Below are 21103 nucleotides of genomic sequence, written 5' to 3'. Positions count from 1 at the left end.
GTGTAACTGAAGGAGTCATGATTTGGCTGAGCTGGACTTGGATTTTTACTATAGAGTGCCATTGTCATATCTACCACTAGGTGGGGCATTTGAGCATTTTTAGCAATGCAGGTGTGAGGGAGTTCCAAATTGCAGTGCAGCAGTAATGTGTGACTGAAGTTTATGAGTGCACAAGTGACATGACTGGGAAATTAAGAACATGGCTAGGACCATGTTTTCCCTTTAATGTAATATATTTGTGGTATAAAAGATGTTTGGAATTTGGATTTAATGTGTTGAAATGCTAGCTAAGATTTTTTTTATATATTCTAATCACTATGGTGCTAATTTATGAAGCATCAAAATAGCATATACATCCGATTCGCTGGTAGCAAGTCTGCTGTTGATGCAACCCACTGTGGATGCTCTGGAGTTACTGCTAAGCCCAGGGGGCTGCAGTGCCAGGGTTCTCCGGGGTAAACCCGCAGGTCCCCCGGGTATCGGGCCGGCCCGCACATCACTAATAGGCAGGGTGGAAAAAGCAAAAATGTTCCAAGCATATTTTTGACGATTTGTATCCTGCACTTCAAGATATTACTGCAGGTCTTTGAGCTCCAAAACAGATTGCAAAGATTTGACTCCACGTGTTCTGCCATGGAATACAAGCAATGTTGTATTTTGAAGAGCTGTATTCATGAGGGCAGAGCTTCAGTGAGCTCAGGCTGCAATGGAACTCTGTACTTAACCTATGCCCTAGTGAGGGCACACCTGCCTTGTGCAAGTTGATTCTTAGTTCTGCATGAGGTGTGTGTTCTGAGAAATAAGCACACAACAATGTCCCCTTTAATGAATGAATTCCATGGATTAAGGAGCTTTTATACATTTGAATGTTACTAAATGTTACTGTAATGTTATAATTACTATTTACTAATTATAATTGTAAGCTCTATGGGGCAGGGACTTTCATCCTCTTGTCTCTTTGATTCTTAACTTATTGCAACCATACCTTGCATTTATTTGTATTTATTATCATACTTTGTATTTATCTGTTATTGTAATAAACCCCTGTGTGTTGCATTAATTTATTGTTCAACTGTACAGTGCTGCGGAAATAAGTAGCGCTTTATAAATAAAGTTATACATATATACACACATACATAAATTCACACACATTCATAATTATACTAATACATTTATGACATATTTTATTATACCAATCAAAGATATTTATAAATACTCAGAAAAACAGTCTTTCTATTTTTAAAATGCATTTTACATACAGTACATATATATAATATTTGTGGATGACTTGAAAAATGCTTTAGTTCAAAGATTACAAAGTAATGCACTATGTCTATGCAATGACAAATATAATGATTATTAGAACAGTCTGTGTAATTCTTGTGAGCAATTACAGGGAGCTTAGATAATGCATTTTTATCATTAGGTAACTGCAGACATATCCATTTTGATCTGAGTACTTCAAAATTCTTCTCGGTATTCATGACATTTAAAAAGGCATTTCCCGCCACACCCCACCAGGGTTGAAGATTGAAAATCAATAGTATGAGTTAAAAAGAAAAAAAAAACTTTCAGTTAAGTAATGTCCTTGGCTCCTTAATAAATAATGCATTTTTCTTGTCATTTACAAAGAACATGTCCAATATATATATCTATTCGAAATCTAAGTAAGCTGAAAACATTGCTTTAAATTTATCAATGCCAGGCTGTCATTAGTGGTTTTATTTTACAGAATCTAAAATATAGAAGGGTGAATTAGCCAAAAAAGTAATGGCAAGATCAAAAGCATAAATCTAAAAATGCTGTAAATTACAGTATATTAAATGTTGAGAAGTAAAATAGGATTCTCAAAGAATACTAAATTTGGTATTCACTTTAAAGTATATGGGTTTTTAATAATATGTATTGTTACTTGTTATGTATTATAACTTAACATCCATGAGTACATCAATTAACCCGATAAAAGTATGGAATCTGTCCTAAAACTAAGAAAGCTGTGCAATGTCATTTCCCCACAACATTATATTATAAAGAAACAATTCTCCATTATTGACTGATTTAATTTTTCTCAGACAGTAGTTTGCAATAGATTATAGCTAAACTAGCATTAATCTGAACTGATAACAAAACAATGCTATTTTTTCATGTTCAGATGCTTTTCGTGTTTTTTTTTAAACTCATAATATCAAGGGGTTATATACAGATTTATTGGCTTTAGGGTTATGGGGTTTCAGATTTAAAGTTTACTTACCTACCTCTTTACCTGTTTTCATCCAGAATTTTTCAGTAGATTATTAAAAAGATACAATGATAATCTTAATACAACATTAGAATATTCCAATGAAGAAATGGAGAAGCTTAAAAAAAATAACAAGCTTCTTCAGCTAATTGTAACAATATGCTTGAAATTCAACCTGCTTTTTGGTTATAATATCTGGCCTGCACAAGCAACTCTTTGCTCTCTTCTTTTGTATATACTACTGTCTAGGGTGCTTTTCTGCCTATAACAACCACCTTTGGCCAGGAATTCTTTATTTTGAAGATTTGGAGTAGGTAATCTGTAAGGCCACTCACCTGCTTCGTGTGCGATGGGTCCAGGAGGAACGCACAGGGTCAGGTGGAACACACGTGCAATGACATCACTGCTGCCTGCATTATTACGCGTGAGTCATTTGCATTTTGACACGTGCGTCATTTGCTTTTGATGCCTGTGTCATTTGCGTTTTGACGCGTGCGTCACGTTTTGGCACCTTTACGCAAAACACTTAGGTAACAGTGCTCGGTTGTCAAGCTCTCTTGTGCCTAGCGTTCTGTTATCCTGTAAATCTGCTGTTTGACCTTCTTGCCTGACCCTCACCTGTGAACCTTTGCTGCCTGCCATGACTCGGACCTGTTTGACTATTCTTCTGCCTACACCTTTGATACTGTGCTATTTGGCCTTCCAGCCTCTCTCCACTTCTGTGCTTCCTGTCTCATCCTCTGGTAAGCCGCCAGCTAGTGTGAGGTGCTTGTGACTGGGGATCTCATCTGACCTGCTTGGCCTGACAGTAATCATTGTATAATCAACAAATCTTCTTGGTGACCTTTGGCCATGGATGTGGCCTTCAGATGCTTGGGTACTGCTCTACAACTGTAGAATCATGAGATTATCTGACCTCATCTCTACATATCTGCCAAACTTGTTATGCTCCTGTAATAACCGGCTCCTTAACTCCTCTCTCATTACCTCATCACACACTCACATTAAAGATTTTGCAAGGGCTGCACCCTTTTTATGAAATTCTCTCCCATGTTCTGTCAAACTTTCTGCTTTCAAAAGATCTTAAAAAACACATGTATTTAGAGAAGCTTACTCTCATTAAGGGGCATATTTATTAAAACTTGAGATTAGACTTTAGCACCTAAATTTAGCATAACTTCAGTGTACTGCCAAACGCAATACCCTGTGCTACATCTCTCACTTTGCTTAACTCTAATCTTGCCCATTCCCACAACTTGGGTCTCAACCCATTACCTTATAGATTTAAGCTCTTTTGGTTAGGTGCCCTTTTCACCTCTTGTATGTAATTCTGTATGTCCAGTGTATAAACCCACTTATTGTACTGCACTGAATATGTTGGCCTTTTATAAATACAAGTTAATAATAATAAGAGCACTTCATGACATGCAGCTGTAAGTCAGATTTTTTGCCAACTGAGATAATTGTTGCAGAGACACCAATTAATACAATGTCATTTAGGAGATAATGATCAAACACTGGTATTTTTTTAAGATCGTATTCAACTTTATACCAAACTGATGCATAGAACAATGTCTTAGATATGATAGGGCTAGATCATTATCTACAGTGTTAATAGACTCAGATGTTTCATGAATGGATTGCTTGGCAAGTACTTAAATGACTTAAAGGCTACTTTTCAAGGACTTGTGAATATTAACTGATAGTAATTAAGCATAATATCATTATAGAATTCAAACAGTATACTGGGTATATGACAGGCACATCTTTAAAAGGGGAATAGGGTGTGATTGTGTGCCAGATGCTTTCTTATTTTTCAGGACATATTTAAATCAGACTATTAACAAAAGTTATTCACCAAAAACCCTATTCATTATTTGCAGCTTCTCTTTCTTTATTATAACTGATCCCTAATCTTCAATATATATAAGTAAATTAGTAAAAGTATTTTTTTAGAATACTTTTCACAATCAATTGCTTTCTACTCGGCCTGATATTTTTCACCACTACCAAGGGCTGGATGTAACAGACAATGTAAAACAACTGTTTTTTCTTTCTGTGTTGGGACATGTTAATATTGTTTTCTTACACCTATATATAGTATTGTTTGCTTTTTTGTAGGTAAAACCATATATGTAACATTCTAACTCTCACAGAACTCCAATTATACACAGATAGCAAGATGTCAATTTTTATTGTGTATATCATTATTCATAAAATGCAATATGACATGACAAACGACAAAACAGACATAAAACTGAAGGGTAACACTGTCAATTAAAATGGCATATAAGATGTTTATTGAACAACATGATGAATTATATGATACTATAACTGAAAGATTACAAGTGTCATTTATGAGTCACTTGAGTCATATCTGTGTGATATTAGATATAATATTGGATATGTACTACACATAAATAAAAAGAATAGACAAAAATAATATAAAACAGCAGTATAAAGTGTGAAAAAGTTTACCAGTTTCCAAAGAAACAGGGTTTCTTTTCTTTTAATTTTGACACATGACTGGAATGACTTGTGCCATTGGGTGTGGGTTGGTGCTTTTATCTATTTATAGCTTTGATGGTTGTTACATGTTTAAGGTCTTGACAAAGGCCCAAGATGGGGGCCGAAACGTTGACCTATTTCTCCATGTATTAAGTTTTATATAGTTCAATAAAAGCTAACTTTTAAAGGATTCCCAGTGTGCACCGCTATACCTGTGGACTATATATATATATATATATATATACAGCCAATGTGGCATTTAAGTCTGTTTTGGATGAAAGGTCCATATATACATATAAATAAATTATATATTTATATAATGCACCAATAGGTCCGCACTCCCTTTAATTCATCCTTTAGGCAAAATGAGTGGGTGCTACATAGGGTTGTACCTTGTATATTTCTCCAAAAGTTATGTGCACTCCAGTGTAGATCAATTAGCTTTATTAATAACTTACATCATAGCTCAAACATCAACGTTTCAGTCCGGGTCTAGGACTTTGTTCACAATGTCAAAGCCCACTCAGTTTTGGCAAATGCATTGGAGTCAATGCGTGTTTTTCCTCCATGTTTTTTCTTGCACAAATGCATTAGAATCAATAGATATTTCTTCTTGTGCCAAATGCATTGGAGTCTATGGACATTTACTAGTGGAAAGGGTGTGACTTTGCAACTGATCATTGTTTGTGGATTCTTTTTTTATTCAATGCATTCTAATTATCATACTTTGCCTTTCCTACTTAATGTGGCATAAATACTAGTGATAATATTTGATACCTGTGTTTTTATTCTACTGTGCTTTGTTTATTTGTGAATTTTACTTACTATATATTTTAATAGCAGTGTGCAATTTTTATATTAGAAAGTTAGTTTAAAGAGCAAGGAAAGGCTACTACTGTAGCCCTTAATATAGTGTAGAGCTCCCTTGCCCAAAGTAAATCGCCAAATTTGTTTTTTAAAATAATGCTCACATCTCCCAAAAATTTGCTTGTAACTTAAGTGTATTTGCAGGCTGTCACGGCCACCATCTTGGATTCCTGGATTCCCCAGCAACACCCCCACCCCGCTTGCACCCCGCCGCTCGCTCCCCGCTTGCCTGCTTCTTGCCTGCTCCTTGCCTGCTTCGCTGTGTCTCAGAGGGGAGGGGAGCGTGCCGGCTTCACTCACTAAAACCCAGCAATGCGCATGCGCTGCCCTCAGTGTCCCGGTCACACAGTCAATGCAGGAGTGATGCATTATGGGAATCCTTTTTACCCAGCTCAGCGTTTTTTCTCCATGTTTGGCTTCAGATCTTCTGAACAGGTGAAATATGGGGAGACTTAAGGGCACTATTGAGACAACTGAAGGTATGCCTGCAGCTTGAGATTAACTTTTTACTAGCCTTTCCTTCTCCTTTAAAATACATGGCTCATTTATAAAGACATATGTTTGATTTAATGCTATGCTTCTCAGTTGTGTAAATAATTAATTGCGAAAATATAATCAGCATATTTAAAAAAGTTTGTATTTTTTTTTAAATAGCAGCATAATGCTATACATTATGCCTTTATTTTTCACCACTTCAGAACTGGAGTAACACACTAAAGTATGAGACAAATTCAGGCAGAAATGCATTTCTAGAGTTAGAAGTAATGTTAACTGCTGTAAGCGTGTAAAGTGCAGGTTTTAAAATGGTCTTGTTCAACCTAACATCTTTTTTTATACACAAAGGCTGCATATTTACATAAAACAAGTACTTCTTTTAAAATTAATAGGCATGATTTTACATGATATATTGTGGGATTAAAGTTGCAGTGTTTTTAACCATCTTTTTATTACAACATTTACAAAACATTTTGTGTTCACTCATAAGATTAAATGTATTAATCCTAATTAAGGATTGTTTTGTTACTGTATATTTCCAGGGGTATAAAACTGAGTATAGTGACTAATGTAAAAGTTTTGATTTTACAAGCTGTTGTTGTCTTATATATTCCAAATTTTCAATTGCACGTTTATTACACTCTGAGAGCAACTGCATGTAGGAAGATTGAACAGACAATTTGAAATGTGTGATGCATGGACAGCATGGGCAAAATTTGCACAGAAGAACATGAAATAGGGTATTGTTTAGACCTCCTCAGCCCAGTGCAGTTATTGAGTTCTCAACCATTAATAAAGCATCCTCCCTCTCTACAGCTTACTTTGTGGATTTCATAATGTTGCTGCATGGTAGAACCATTTAGCTTTAAGTATTTGCTGAGCTTTGATCTTCTTATAGCAAGAACGGCTCTAACTGCTGATTTCATTATTCAGCAATAAAAGAGCCACTTGGAAAGGGCATGGTAAGAAAGTGGACTGAACTAAAATTCCTTAAAGCCTTGCAATAACTAATTTATTAGATAAGGGAAAAAGTGTGAACACTGGCAAATGCCAGTTAATTGTTCACACTGACTGTTTTGTTATGTTTGTACTTGTAAAATCCCTTTATATAGGGATTAACATATCCCCTAAAATATGTAAACATTATAAGACACCAAGGAGTATATTGGTCATGGAACCCCTTAATGTCTTTTAACATCCTTCTATTTTACAAAGTGTGTACATTATTTTTATTATACAGAAATTCAATGACTAATTACTAATTTTAACTGAACAACAGATGTAACTTGTAACACATAGCCCAAATTACAGTACACAGAAGGGAGTTAAACTAAGGGGCAGATTTATCACCGATGGGAAAAATTCGGATTGGATACGAAAATCTCTGAAGATTGCAAATATCACAAAATGCTTACGCAAAAATCGTATTAGTCACGATAATATCGTATTGGCGATCCGAAAGTCATGAAATTTTTGCACCGAACGATTGTAAAGCATACGAAAAAGTCGCACAAGCATTGAAAAAGACGGCAAAAATACGCTCGGAGCGTTCGTGCATTAGTAAATCTGCCCCTAAGAATGTCAAACCAGTTAAGAATCTGAGGCAAGATGTGAAAATTGCTGCTCACTAATGGTCCCCATGAAATTTTGCAATACACGACGGCTTACATCAAAACACTAATAGCTGTAATTACAGCTCTGTTGGGGTAACTCTATGGGGCAGATTTATCATTGTTCATATTTTAACCGCTACCATGATTCTAGGTTTTTTGCATTAAAACTCAGGAACTCAAATGTTAACTTCAAATCAAAGTTTTTGGCATCTAAAAGCTTGCAAGGTCATGTAACTATTGAATTTGAATTGTTTAATTTTTTTGAGCTTGTAAACTGACAAGGTCAAGGCATTTAAGATTTAATAGGCCTTTATATGATGAATACTTATATGACTAATTTTTTTTGTTTGTTTCATTAACAATTGTCACAAAAAAATGCATTTAAAAGGACACAATATTTATGAAAATATAAAATCACCCAAATGTTGAAGAAGGGAATCTGAACATTTAAACATGTCTGCGAAAATAAAATGTAACATCATCCTTTCTTTGTTTAAGCATCAAAAAATTGTACTTTCAGTATTTATTCTGTAGGGATAATAAATGTTTATGTCAGTCTGATAATTAAGATGGGTGTCAGAATCAAATAGATGATTGAGTCCACTTAGCAGGAGCGTATTTAGGTCCGGTGCTGCCCACGACCTCCTCACCCCCCAAGCTCCATCGCAGGATCTCCTAAGGAAATCTGCAATGGTGGCTGGGGGCATTTTTTTTCCACATTAAAAAAAATAAAGAAAGAAAAGGCCACCCCCCGAAACGTGCCGCTCTTGACACTGGCCCTTGGGTGCCTTAATATAAATATGCACCTGCCCCTTATTGCTCAGCCTACACTTTATTTTATTAGAATTATTAAATTTTTATTATGCTAAAATTCATAATTAAATATGAAATAAGGATGTCTAACACAATTATATTGTTATATCTTATGACAAATATATGGCCAAATGGAAAACAAATCCCCAGACCCAGGACAATTAACCTAACAAATGTGAATTTGTTATCATAAAAAAAAACAGTAAGTGGACATATGCTGAATCTGTCCTTCAGGAGTAACTGTGTCCACATTGCTCAATTGAGAGCACTTTTTATTATTTAATGATGTTGTTTATTTTTTTCCTGATAGAACAGATTTGGAACATATAAATTACAAGTTTAGTATCATATTAATAAAAGACATTCTAGGTTTAAACTCACCAGGTTGATTTTGCCGGTAAAAAAATAGGTGCATTCTTGTGCCCCCTTTAATATATTATGATATATTTTCTAAAGGGTAATGATCGTATTTTTTCCGCAAATTTTTTGTATTTTGCACGACTTTTTTGTACTTTGCGCCAAAATTTTCACAACAAAATTGTATTGTCACACCGAGTACAAAAGTTTCGGATTCATTCAAGCTTCGTTATCGTGACTTTCCTTGGGCCAGGTTGGAGCTGCACAGTGCCATTGATTCCTAAGGGAGGCTTCCAAAATCATGCACAGAAGGATCAAAGTCGGAAAGGTTTTCCTGCATTCTACGATCATTCAATTCGAAAATTTCATGATTTTCGGATTGCCAATACAATATTTTCGTGACTAATACGATATTTTCGTGACTAATACGATTTTTTTGTAAGCATATTCGTGATATTTGTGATCTTCAGAAATATTCGTATCCAATCTGCATTTATCCCATTCGGGATTCGAAATCACGTTTTCATGAATGTGCCCCTTAGTATTGGCATAAATTCACATCATATCTCCAGACAAAATTTCTGCAGTGAATATTTGCCAATTTACTAAGAGCAATCTTTCTCCAGGTTCAGACTACCATTATAAAGATAGAGCAGCCCGTTTTGCATCTCATTTTTGTTGTCACCTCTCCTATGTTTATATATGCAAACTTAATTTAATCATGATGTAAATTCTCTAAATATTCCTCTACTACATCTGTATGGGTAAAATAACTATAAATAAATTTATGTCAGGAGACAATTTGTCACATTTTCGCTTAACAATTTGATTACAATTTTAGTAAATATAGAAATTATTGTAAATGTATTAGAAAGAAGATTTGAGGCAAATGTAGGCAAACTGGTTAAACAACAGGAAAATTAATTTTATTGTATGAAAATTATCTATTATGTTGAATTTGTGTGCACTGTATCTCTTGGAAGGAATATAATTTTTTTTCCAAAGGATCCCCTGTACGTAGCATGCTATTTTATCTGTATACCTTCTGTTACAGTTTGTGTTCTCTCCTTTTCAAATGGTTTCTGTATAACTCTCAGCTCAATTGGCATCAGACTAATTATGTGTAAAAGTCATGTTTAGTAGATAAAGGGTGTTGGATGTATGTTTGCAAAGAATTATTTTAAAGTGGTTTCAAACTTTGATTTTACTAGAAATCTATGTTGTAGTTAAAACAATGGAAGAAATCAATACCGCTCAGGTCATCTTGTGTTTTGCATGGCTTTATCAGAAACTAGATGGCTTTATCTTGAGGTTTATTGTTTATTCCTACTATCTTTGAGATTGGGTGGATATTTTTTGAATGTTAAATTTATTCTTTCATAAATAAGGAGCACAAATGCAATTACTATATGAGTAGACTTTACTACAAATCCAAATTATTCTAATCATTTTATAATTTGAATAAATGAAACAGTTTCTCCATTGCATCTTTTAGACCGAGATTACATGCTGCAGTGGTACAGAATCAAATAGTGTAATCTGGTTCAAAAATCAAATCTTGAAAGACAAGAGAATAGATGTTATTCAATGATGTTACCACACAGCAATGTGTTATGTGTTATGCTGTCTCCACACCATAGCAGGAGGCATTCACTTCCTTAGAAGTTTTTATGTTAGTATATAAAAATAAGGAAAATTAATTCTCACTGTGTATATAGTCTTCATAAACAGCTAGCCGCTCACTGCCTGCCATGTCCAATTTAGCAATTTCATTAGATTTCCAGCTGTTGCAATGATACAGAATTCCAATGAAATGTGAGGACATGTCTGGAAAAATTTTAGTGAGGCAATGAAATACATAATGAAAACTTTGCCTGCTATTCTACAAGCTAACATTGCATTACCCTGTGGAGTCAGCATGACACAATGTCCAGCAAGGAGAATACAGCACAAGTCATGTTAGAAATCATCCATCAACACCATTTTTTTTTTTTAAAAAAAAGCACATAATGTATTCTGGTATTGAGTTAGACAGACACATACAATTTTTGTTTTCTCTCTGTATTTATGTTAAAACTCAAATTTGTCTAAAGGGGTCATTTATAAACTGAATGGCAGGTTGCAAAATGCATTTAAGCCTAATTGAATCTCTGCAGGTCTCTGTATTCCATTTCAGAGCATGGAAACTTGTATACTCCCCTATGAATATACCACTGCCTGCACTTGGCAGCGCTGTATTCATGTGGCCTGCCTCCCGTAACATGTGCATCATTCATTTATGCAAGTTATAGCAAACACAGTCCACATCAGACCCTTTACTTACTGCCTGACCTATGGCAGGTGGTAAGGACAGGCCTGGCCTGCGTCTGCCAGTGTTGCACTATGCACCCTGTGCTAAAATATATATCTACCTCAAAGTGAAGACAGAAGCATTCCCTTCCCTGCATTCTTGTACTTCTGCCCAGGGGCTTATTAAATGACCCCTTAAGTATATTAGGTAGTGTTACCATATTTGGCTTTAAAAAAAACAATGTTCTCACTGTCTCTTATTGTTATTGCTGTTATTCTTTTATTTATTTATTTTTTACATGGAGCATCATTTGTTGGTTAACCTAAATTTTTGATGGAAGAACTAAAACAAAACAAAAAAAAAAACAAACAAAATGCAGGTTCACCTGTGTCACATTTTCATCTTTTCCACTACCTTTCACCCACAAAGCTATACAGTAAGCCCCTTGCTTTTGATATGGAAGCACTTAGGCATGTGCATATTTTAAGCACATTCACATTTGCTTTAATGAATGATAGATGTTATATGAGGATATATTAATATTTTACTTTGAGATGCAGCACATATCCCTCTTCCTGTAATGAGTGTTATATGCTTGTCTTTTATAGTCAGAAATAAATATGTCAGATTCTTTCTACTGTCAGCGGTCTGAATTTCACTCTGTTTATAGATTTTCTTACTGAAGCAAAAATAAATGGGAATATTTTATTGAAAAATCTCTTTTTATAGAAATCAAAACCCCCACATGCTTTTAAATATCAAAAATGCTGCAATAATAAAAAACACTTTTTTCTATGATGTGGTTCATTCTGTTAATATTTCTGGTTTTGTGTTCTGTTTTATTCCCAATTCCCACCTCCCTCCATGTAATAATGACACATGCAGTATACCATTGAGTGCTAGTATGGCTTTTTGCTTTATACATGAGAAAGCACAAGCAGCAAATTGGTTTGCATCTATGTAGGCAATGACTTTAAAGCAACCTTGGACATTTATTTTGAATTTTACTTTGTATACTAGTCTGGCTCAGATATTAGTTATTTCCTTAGAACATGTTAATGGAGTGTAGCCATGCTCTGGTTTGCTTTGCATGCTCCACCAAACTGAGTGAATCTGAATGTGTATAATAGTGCAATTGTGTATAATCGTGCAGTTGTTTTTTCTTTAATGAGTGTGTTTGCTGAGTGTGCATTCTTTCTCTTATGCACAGATATATGCTGGGTATGTAAACATTTATATATTGCTTTTTTAAATGCAACATATTGCATGTTTTTGCATTACACATCCCTTTATTCTATTGTCTTATGAACACAAATCAAGCACAAACATATGCAGCATGTTGCATTTAAAAAAACACAATGAAATGTGACTGCAATAAAATGGCGTTCTGAATGCATATGAGTACAAACAGACATAATACAATGGAATAAATTAGCTAATGCATTTAGGTGCATGCAAACCAGCATCACTTCAAATGTACAATAAATAAGTAAATAAAAATGCCCATGGGCAAGAGCTCTAGCGGTTGCAAGAAGGGAATAACCCCAATATATAATACAAGGAACTAAGTTTGCCTAGTAGCAGTAACCTATAGCAACTAATAAGATCTTTGCTTTTAAACAGCTAAATTCAACTTGCTGACTGGTTGCTATGAGTTATTGTCCCTGTGTAGACTTTTTAGTGCCTTTTATTACATAACCCCCCTTCAGAATTTGATTTAAGAAAACAACACAAATGATCCCCTATGAACTTAGTGGATCTATGATGAATTGTTAAGGGCATTTGTGGAAGTGCTCCTTATTTTTAAAATGTAATCAAATGTTAAGGGTATGTATGGCAAAGAACATAATTTTTAGTGGTCTCCAACACTTAGGTGTTGGAGACCGTCTAAAAAAGGATTGTATCAGCTGGGCTGTGGCAGGCAGGCAGGCAGTAGCACACTATTCTGGTCCAGTTCTGATAATGGATTTAGAAATACTGTTGATTTAGGCATCACTGAAGTATGTAGTCTAGAAAGGGCCAAGCTATTGGTAGGCAAAGACCTTAATGAATGTCCAGCAGCCGGAATATAACCAGGTCATCCACAAACATATGTAGTATCTTTAAAACGGAATTGCACATTAATTCAAACTTTTGTTTTAATTTGGTGATTACTAATTTACCTGCCTCTTGGGAAGCTGTAAGGCACTTGCTACATCATGTACTCCATACAACTAAAATTAAAAATGACCACTTAGTTCACACATAGTTGCCACAAAAAATAAATGTAAGTGTCTGTTAAGACATTTTATATGGCAAATTCATTTGCACTAACACTGTGTGCTAGTTCATAAATATGCTAAGCTACCATGCTAATATATTCAGAAAATGATACATGTTGCTAATAGACTCAGAAAATTGGCTGCTTCAGAGAATATCTTCTATTAATAAAACCTGCTCCTAAATCTGAAAAAAGCATGTTGTAGGAATCGTGTCTGAAAATTATTGTTCTTATTCTTTTCTGATACAAAATGTAAAAACCTCTAAGGCGCCCACTATAATACTAATACTTATAATGAAAATATACAATCAGTAAATGGTCTTCTGGGACCCTTATTGTTACACTTCTGTGATGAATAAAAAAAAATTTCATCCTGGCAAATACATATAAATTTGAGTTTTTCTGTTGTAGGATGTAGAACCATGTTAGCAAGATAACTGACATAGTGCTGGTAAGCAGTATTTTTATTGGTGAATTATCTTGCATCTGTAATTATGTTTTTTGCTCATTCACTTTAAAGAACTAAAGACATGTAGAACATGTTTGCAGAGGTTAAGGTGCCCTTCAAGAAAAAGTTATGGATTGTTTTGTGCTTTATGTAATAAAAGACACAAAGTTTGCCCATGTGAGGTAACCAATACCAACAAAAAAATATGTTTTGGTTTTTTTTTTAAGGTGGCTAGGTAATTCTGTTAGCTAATAGGTTGCTGTAAGTGACTAGACCTGTAGTAGACTTTGCACCTTTTATTAGACCCCTTCCTAATGACATAGACGTCTAAGGATGGAATTTTATATCCTTAGTAAAGGAACTGTGGCTAATAACATTATATTCAGTTATTGAAAAGTGGCATTTATAGGATATAGTCTACTTTTAATATTAAATGGAAGAAATTGTTGAATATTTGTAAGAAATGCATTTTCTGTTTTCCCTCTCTTTCAGAAAACAGCATTCAACATAACATTTGAAAACATTTTATGCAAACAATGAGGATTTTATACAATTTACATTTCATCATGTGCGCCAATATATTTTTTTTGGTGCACACAACATCAGTGGGGAAAAAGCTTCAACAACACATAACAGCTGAGAAGAAGACATCATTAAATAGGGATGGTAAAAAAATTTTACATCGTATCAAGCGTGGCTGGATGTGGAATCAATTTTTTTTACTAGAAGAGTACACAGGTTCAGATACACAATATGTAGGCAAGGTGAGTTTTTCTAACTTATAGAACATTTCGGAATGTATGCGAAAAGTTTGTAAAAATTCCATGACTTTTTCATGGTATTTGTTAAAGTTTCACAAAAAAATCGTACTTTGTACAAAGACTATGAACTTTTCGGAAATCATTAAAGCTTTTGTTAAACTTTCATCAGGACTGTCGAGTGCCATTGAGTCCTATGGAAGGCTTCCAAAACCAGACATTAAAGGCTTCAAAGCCAGAAAGGTTTTCGTGGTTTAACAAACTTTTCAGTACATAAATATCATAATTTTCGGAATGTGATTTTGATATTTTCATACAACAGATAAAAGCATTTTCATGACATTTTAGAACATCAGAAATTATTGTGGTTATTCCAAATTTTTACCATATCTCGTTTTAACCCCAAAAACTTTGATTTTTGGAAATGGGCCCATAGTATATATGTTCATTTAGGGGCAGATTTATCAAAATGTCAATTTAAAGCTTAATAAAGAAAAACTCACCAATGTTCTATTCATTACTATGGGACTTTTAGAAGTGTATTTATCAAATGGTGAGTTCTAACTTTCACTCAATGATAACTACACTTCTAAAAATCCCATAGGAAAGAATAGAATATTTGTGAGTTTTTATTTATTAAGCTCTAGACTCACATTTGATAAATCTGACCCTTAGTTCACAAAGATTTAATACGAATCAATATCATGGGACTTATTTAACCAAATGTCGAATCCTTTAGCATTTCAATTAATGTTATATTTTCCCATTTACTAAAACCTTCTTGACTGTCAGGAACATATACTGAACCTTACACCTTGGTCAGTTTGTCAAAATGTGTTTGGTCAATTTTAGCAATTGAACTATATTGTGATCTGTTGGGTGTTAGTACCTGCTGGTGCTCAGAAGCAGCGCTGACCACTATCACTTCTCTCAAATCTTTCTCATTGATGCAAATAACATCTGGGGAAAAAATGTTCCAGCATGAGCATAAATTTATGAGCATAAATTGTCAAATCCATGTTGGAAAAGTTTTTATTCTGTAATATTTATCCACTAAATTATAACCACTCCCACAATGTTCATTTGTTCAGCATTTCTTCTCAGTTCAATAAAAGATCTTTGGTAGAAATCATATTGTTTTTGATGCTTTAAAAACATTTTAGCAACAGATTCCAGATAAATGAGTAACAATCACTATGATCAAAATCATATTTCATCGTATTTAAAATACATTGCATTTATAGTATAAAGTGGTGTATAATGATTTACACTAAAACACAATGTTAAATGCGGATTGATTAGCACAAAACTTATAGCCTAAAACTGCTTTCAGCAGCAATTATATTTGCCAATAACTTTTGAATTTATGTATCTTGCAAAGTGTATAGGAAAGTTGCCTATGATCAAATACAAATTTTATTGAGTGAACTTCCCCTTTAACCACAATGGGAACAGTGATTTATGTTTTACCCATTAATTGGTGGGGGGGTGGGAATTCTGTCAACTGCTGCAAAATTATAAGTGTACAATAATGCAATGGCATTCGTCTGAAAATGTTGTATTATTATTATGTGATTGCAAAACGAGTGTTGGTTGGCATATGGAAAATGTGGCCAGAGACGAACTATGCAGGTGTGTTATTCTGTAAACTCACACTCATCAGAACTTCAGGCTTTATTCAGTGACTGTGCCTTTATGGCTGTTTTTTAGTTCCTGCCATACAGTCACCAACCAACAGAGAAACTTATCAAAGTGAGAGATTGGAGCTCACCACAGAAAAAAATCCTGCACTTTCTATTCATTTCTAATGGATTTTTAGAACTGCATTTATCAATTGATGAATGTTAGATTTCACCATTTAATAAATACACTTTTAAAAATCCTATAGGAATAAATAGAAAGTGCGTGATTTTTTCTCTAATCTCTAATCTCACATTTTAATAAATCTGCCCCTTAATGTCAACTGAAGCCCTCTAGCGGCTAAAGGTAAAATTCACCACAGTCGGGACCCCAGCAAGCAGTAATAAGTTATATACAGTAGCAGGTGGACAGTTGCAAGCATGACCCACTGGAAATCATGATACTATAATGATTAACGGACACAAAAGTATGACCTTGGTGGTCCAATAGGCTCTATATACAAGAAACAAAACCCCACTAAAGCAACCAAATATTACATCACAACAATGGTTGGAGTTGATTAACTATTTGCATGCACCTAAGCAAAAGACAATGCTACATTCAGGTGTTTTTTGAATAGTACTAAACTAGACTGCATTAACACCTAAGGTATGTTTAATTTGGTGCCTGTCTGCTTTTATTAATGAGCAAATAATTAAGCAATTATTTTTGAGATTGCTTGTGTTGAAGCATCTCCAGTATCTTACTTGTGTTTTATATAGTGAGTGTATGTATAAAAATGGGGGGGGGGGGGCGCTCCCCATATTGAATATTATGATTATTGTGGTGAGGGGTACTCACTAATAAACTTCACATAAATAAACATTTTTCTAATTGTTTTGGTGATAGTGTGCCTGGCCATCTGCTTGTACTTAGTTAGGGGTCAGTCTTATTATTAGTAATTATAATTCATTAATTATATATTTTCATGGTCTCTCTCTTCTGATTTTAGTGATTAATTTTGATCAAGATTCATATGTGTGTTTGGTATAATGCAATATATTTTTTCCCAAGTGCAATAGATTGATGTCATACTGGGTTACACAACCTCTCACACAGCAATACTCATAAGCAGATTAACTGCTGTGCCTCATGAATTCAGTGATGGATGCTATCAGCACTTCTCTTCACAAACAAGATTACTGTAAACTCTCCTGAACAGTACAATTGTGCCATTAATAATAAATCAATACAATCATCCTTTAAATGCCCTGAAAAGATTTTGAAATATTGTGAAGGATTTAATAAGCACTGCAACCTATACTTTCAGGTCTAGTATATTAATACGGTCAGTTTGATTGGGTTTAGCATTATAGCCAACATAGGAACATGTAAATAAAATTCTATTTAGTAATCAGATTGTATTAGTGATCCACAACATATTATTCAGCCTTTCATCAAAAAGACTGTGATTTATAGGACCAATTCTATGAATAAGCTATGCTCCTTTTATGAAGACAATATTTATGTGACTTAATAACTGTTCCACTCTAAAAGACTATAAAGGGCAAAGCAGCAGGGCAAGAAAAAGAGATGTTTCAATGATAATAGTGATTTTGAATGCTTCTGCAAGTTATGACTAGCAACTATGTTTCCCTTTTAATTAGCTTTTTCTTCAGTGGCTGAATGATTGCAAACCTCAGGAGGTAAAATGTCTATAATAGTTTAAAAGCAAACAGCTGACCAAGCTACAATGATAAATGAATGCACATATGAAGTCAACTATAAAAGCATTGCAGTGAGAATCATTACAGTTTCTGTGTCACAACTAAGTTGAAAATTAAACGTGTTCATCACTTTGTATAGCCAATAAGGCTAATGTTCAAACAATAAAATCCGCAATTGGAATTTAGTTGGCTGAATGAAAGCACTGCATGAATACAGAAGTAACCTTCTTACATCTAGACTGCATTTAGTTACAAACAAATGCAGAAAAGAGGCTGATAAAAAAAAATGCTGTTATATGAATTAATTAAACCATCTAACAATGCAAGTTTTACATAAGCTCACTATATTGGAAGCCATAAAGTAGCTTATCCTTTTAATATTTTTTTACAAGTTTTTTTTATTGAAAAAGACTTACCAAGCATTTATATTTTAGCTGACTTTATATATATTCTATTGAGACCCATCTATGGAAGTAATAGGAAAGATAAAGAAAAAAAAGAATGGGAGGGGAGAGGAAGGGATTAGGAGGGCTGGGGGCATTCAGAAAGACTATATAGGGTCTAATAAAATAAGTTACTCTGTTGGGCATTTATAGTGAACTTTTCCTTTTAGATAAAGTTTGATATTCTAATACAGATGCCATCTCATCACAGTAGGCAGTCCAAATTTGATTACAGGTGCAAAAGGATTCTGCCTATAAGCACTTCCCACCTAACATCCCTTTGTTAAGTGGGAAGAATACTGCACAATTTTGGCTTGACAATATTATACTGTGATAAAAACATCAGAAAGGTGGACATACTGCTGTTTCAATATTCACAGCTGGAAAAATGTGTATAATGACATGGACAATTGATCACATGAACAATTACAAAGGGGCCAGGTGTATACATAGAACATACAGTAGGACTCACAGAAGCATTATGTGTGCCAATAAGCCTGGAATACAAATGTACATATGGCAAGAGTTTTATTACAGCAACATTTGGGTAACCCATGGCTCAGCAACACTGTTGTGGAATGTTTAATTTTTTTAGTTTTATAGCCTGGGACTTTTAAGAGTAATTAAAAGCTAAGAGATGTTGTCTTAAAGTGCTAAAATGCTTTGAATGGAGCAAAGCTAAAATTTGACATGACATCCTTGTATGTGAAACTGTTTTGTATACTCCTATGGTGTCTTGTGTGTAAGGAATTCTAAGGCAGAGTAACAAAAATGTAATATTAATAATGGCTAGCATTATGTGCATAACTATACAGGGCTTTGGTGAGAATTACTAGGTACAGCAGTCACATGCAGGCCAAATTAAATTGCTTAATCTTCCAACACTCAAGATCATAGACATTTCATCCTCCTTCCCTACACCCAACTAAAAATAGCCTATACAAGTTTAGAGCAAATCTGTCATAAAACCATATACATTTTTAAATATAAATTAGGCATTTTTGCAGCTTATTTTGTGCTGAACATATTGGAGCCAGTGGTGTTTTTTCATGGTGTTATTTTCCCACTGCATTTTTTCCCCACACCTTTTTTCATGTTTTTTTGTGCAGGAAAAATGTTTGTGCAAAATTTTGCTGTGGTTTCATGAAAATATTCACTGGTGGAGAAATGCAGAATTTCTCAGCTAATCCATGTCTGGAGAAAATCTATATAGCTCATCACTATACAGTAAACTGCATTGAGCTTAGGAAAAGATTAGGAAAGCTCAAGGTCATATTCAGGCAAAAGTTGGCAGCAATCAATCCAAATCAAAGCAGGAAGTCAGTAAACCTGAAGATCAAACACCAATTCAGGCAGACCCAGGTACTTCACAGAGAAAGACTTATATTCAGGCATTGAACCCGGGTCTTCAGCATCTTTTTATTTTGAATTTTCACACCACTACGATGTAAAGATGTCATGCGGCAGTGCACCACCACATGATGCATCAGTGCCATCCTGCAACCATGGGTGCCACCATTTTTAGAATGAAGCACTCCTAATCAAAGCGCTCCTGACAGTAATATAACTAAAGGACCTAGAACATATGTGAGAAATTTTCAATACTTATTCTATAGAATTGATATACCTTTGGTTTCATGCAGCCCTGTGGCATAATTTTGACAGTATGAGCCATTTTATTCTTACAATTTGTATTAAAAACTAGACATCTACACAACAGTATTATTTCCTGCAATATACAAATAAGAATTGGTATAAACTCTTCTTTGATATGTTTCTTTATTTTCATCTGTCCCTTGGGTCTCATGTATCCCCGCCAATACGAACCCTGCACCCCCCTCACTGCCCCCTTCCTAGATTAGAGGAACAAAGCTTCCATTTGAAGCAGCGTAGGTGTTCTTTTTTAGTGGGCAGTGAGGTTGTGGGATGCCCTTCCTAGTGATGTTGTAATGGCAGATTCTGTTAGTATTAATGTTTGTATATATATATAGTTTATATATAGTTTATGTTTATGTATGTGTTGGTATAGATTGGTAAGTATAGGTTGTGTGTGCTGCGTTTACTTGGAAGGGTTGCACTTGAGTGGTCTTTTTTTTAACCCTATGTAACTATGTCTGTTAACTATGTCTAACTATGATGGTTAGACCCGAAGGGTCTTTAGTTGCTAAGAAGACGTTGGCCAGGTACACTGCTGTGCTACTCTGCTTTTATAGCTTGGGTTTAGCGATAGGGCCAGTTTTTACTACAAACTATGCGATAAGGGAGAACTGAGGCAGGTTAAGGCAGTGATAGTTAATGGGGCTTTTATCGCCTGGGGGTATAGTCCTCCTATAAAAGTAACTTTTTGCACTGCTACAAATAAGTACTAATGCAAAAAAATGTAATGTTTTAAATGAATTTCTTTTTTCTGTATAATTTTAATAAACCAGTACATTAATGGTTTCTATCAATATTAATGGCAAATGGTGATGAGTACAACTGCTCCATTTTGCTTTTCAGAAAATTTCAATTTTAAATTCAAAGTCAATTGACTTTTTTTCTGTGTTTTTTCTTACGTCAAATGCAATGGAATCAATTTTTTTCTAGCACCAAATGCATTGGAGTCATGGGTGTAACCTAGTTCTAGATTATTCTAGATTGGGGGGGGGGGGACTAATTAGCTATT

At 34.5% G+C, this 21103-nt stretch overlaps 1 protein-coding gene across 1 annotated transcript in view; it reads left to right on the top strand.

The window, feature by feature from the left end:
* The window catches only part of cdh9 (cadherin 9, type 2 (T1-cadherin)), a 99319-nt gene that overhangs the window by 4060 nt on the left and 74156 nt on the right, over positions 1 to 21103 (top strand). Inside the window, exon 2 of the mRNA XM_018094960.2 lies at positions 14383 to 14654. Within this exon, the coding sequence (XP_017950449.1) occupies positions 14418 to 14654 (237 nt within the window). The 5' untranslated portion in view covers positions 14383 to 14417. The remainder of the gene's footprint in view (positions 1 to 14382; positions 14655 to 21103) is intronic.

Source organism: Xenopus tropicalis, chromosome 6 (assembly GCF_000004195.4).
Source record: "Xenopus tropicalis strain Nigerian chromosome 6, UCB_Xtro_10.0, whole genome shotgun sequence".
Classification (NCBI taxonomy): domain Eukaryota; kingdom Metazoa; phylum Chordata; class Amphibia; order Anura; family Pipidae; genus Xenopus; species Xenopus tropicalis.
Note: the sequence above shows the minus strand (reverse complement) of the source record. Positions and strands in the feature narration are given on the sequence as shown.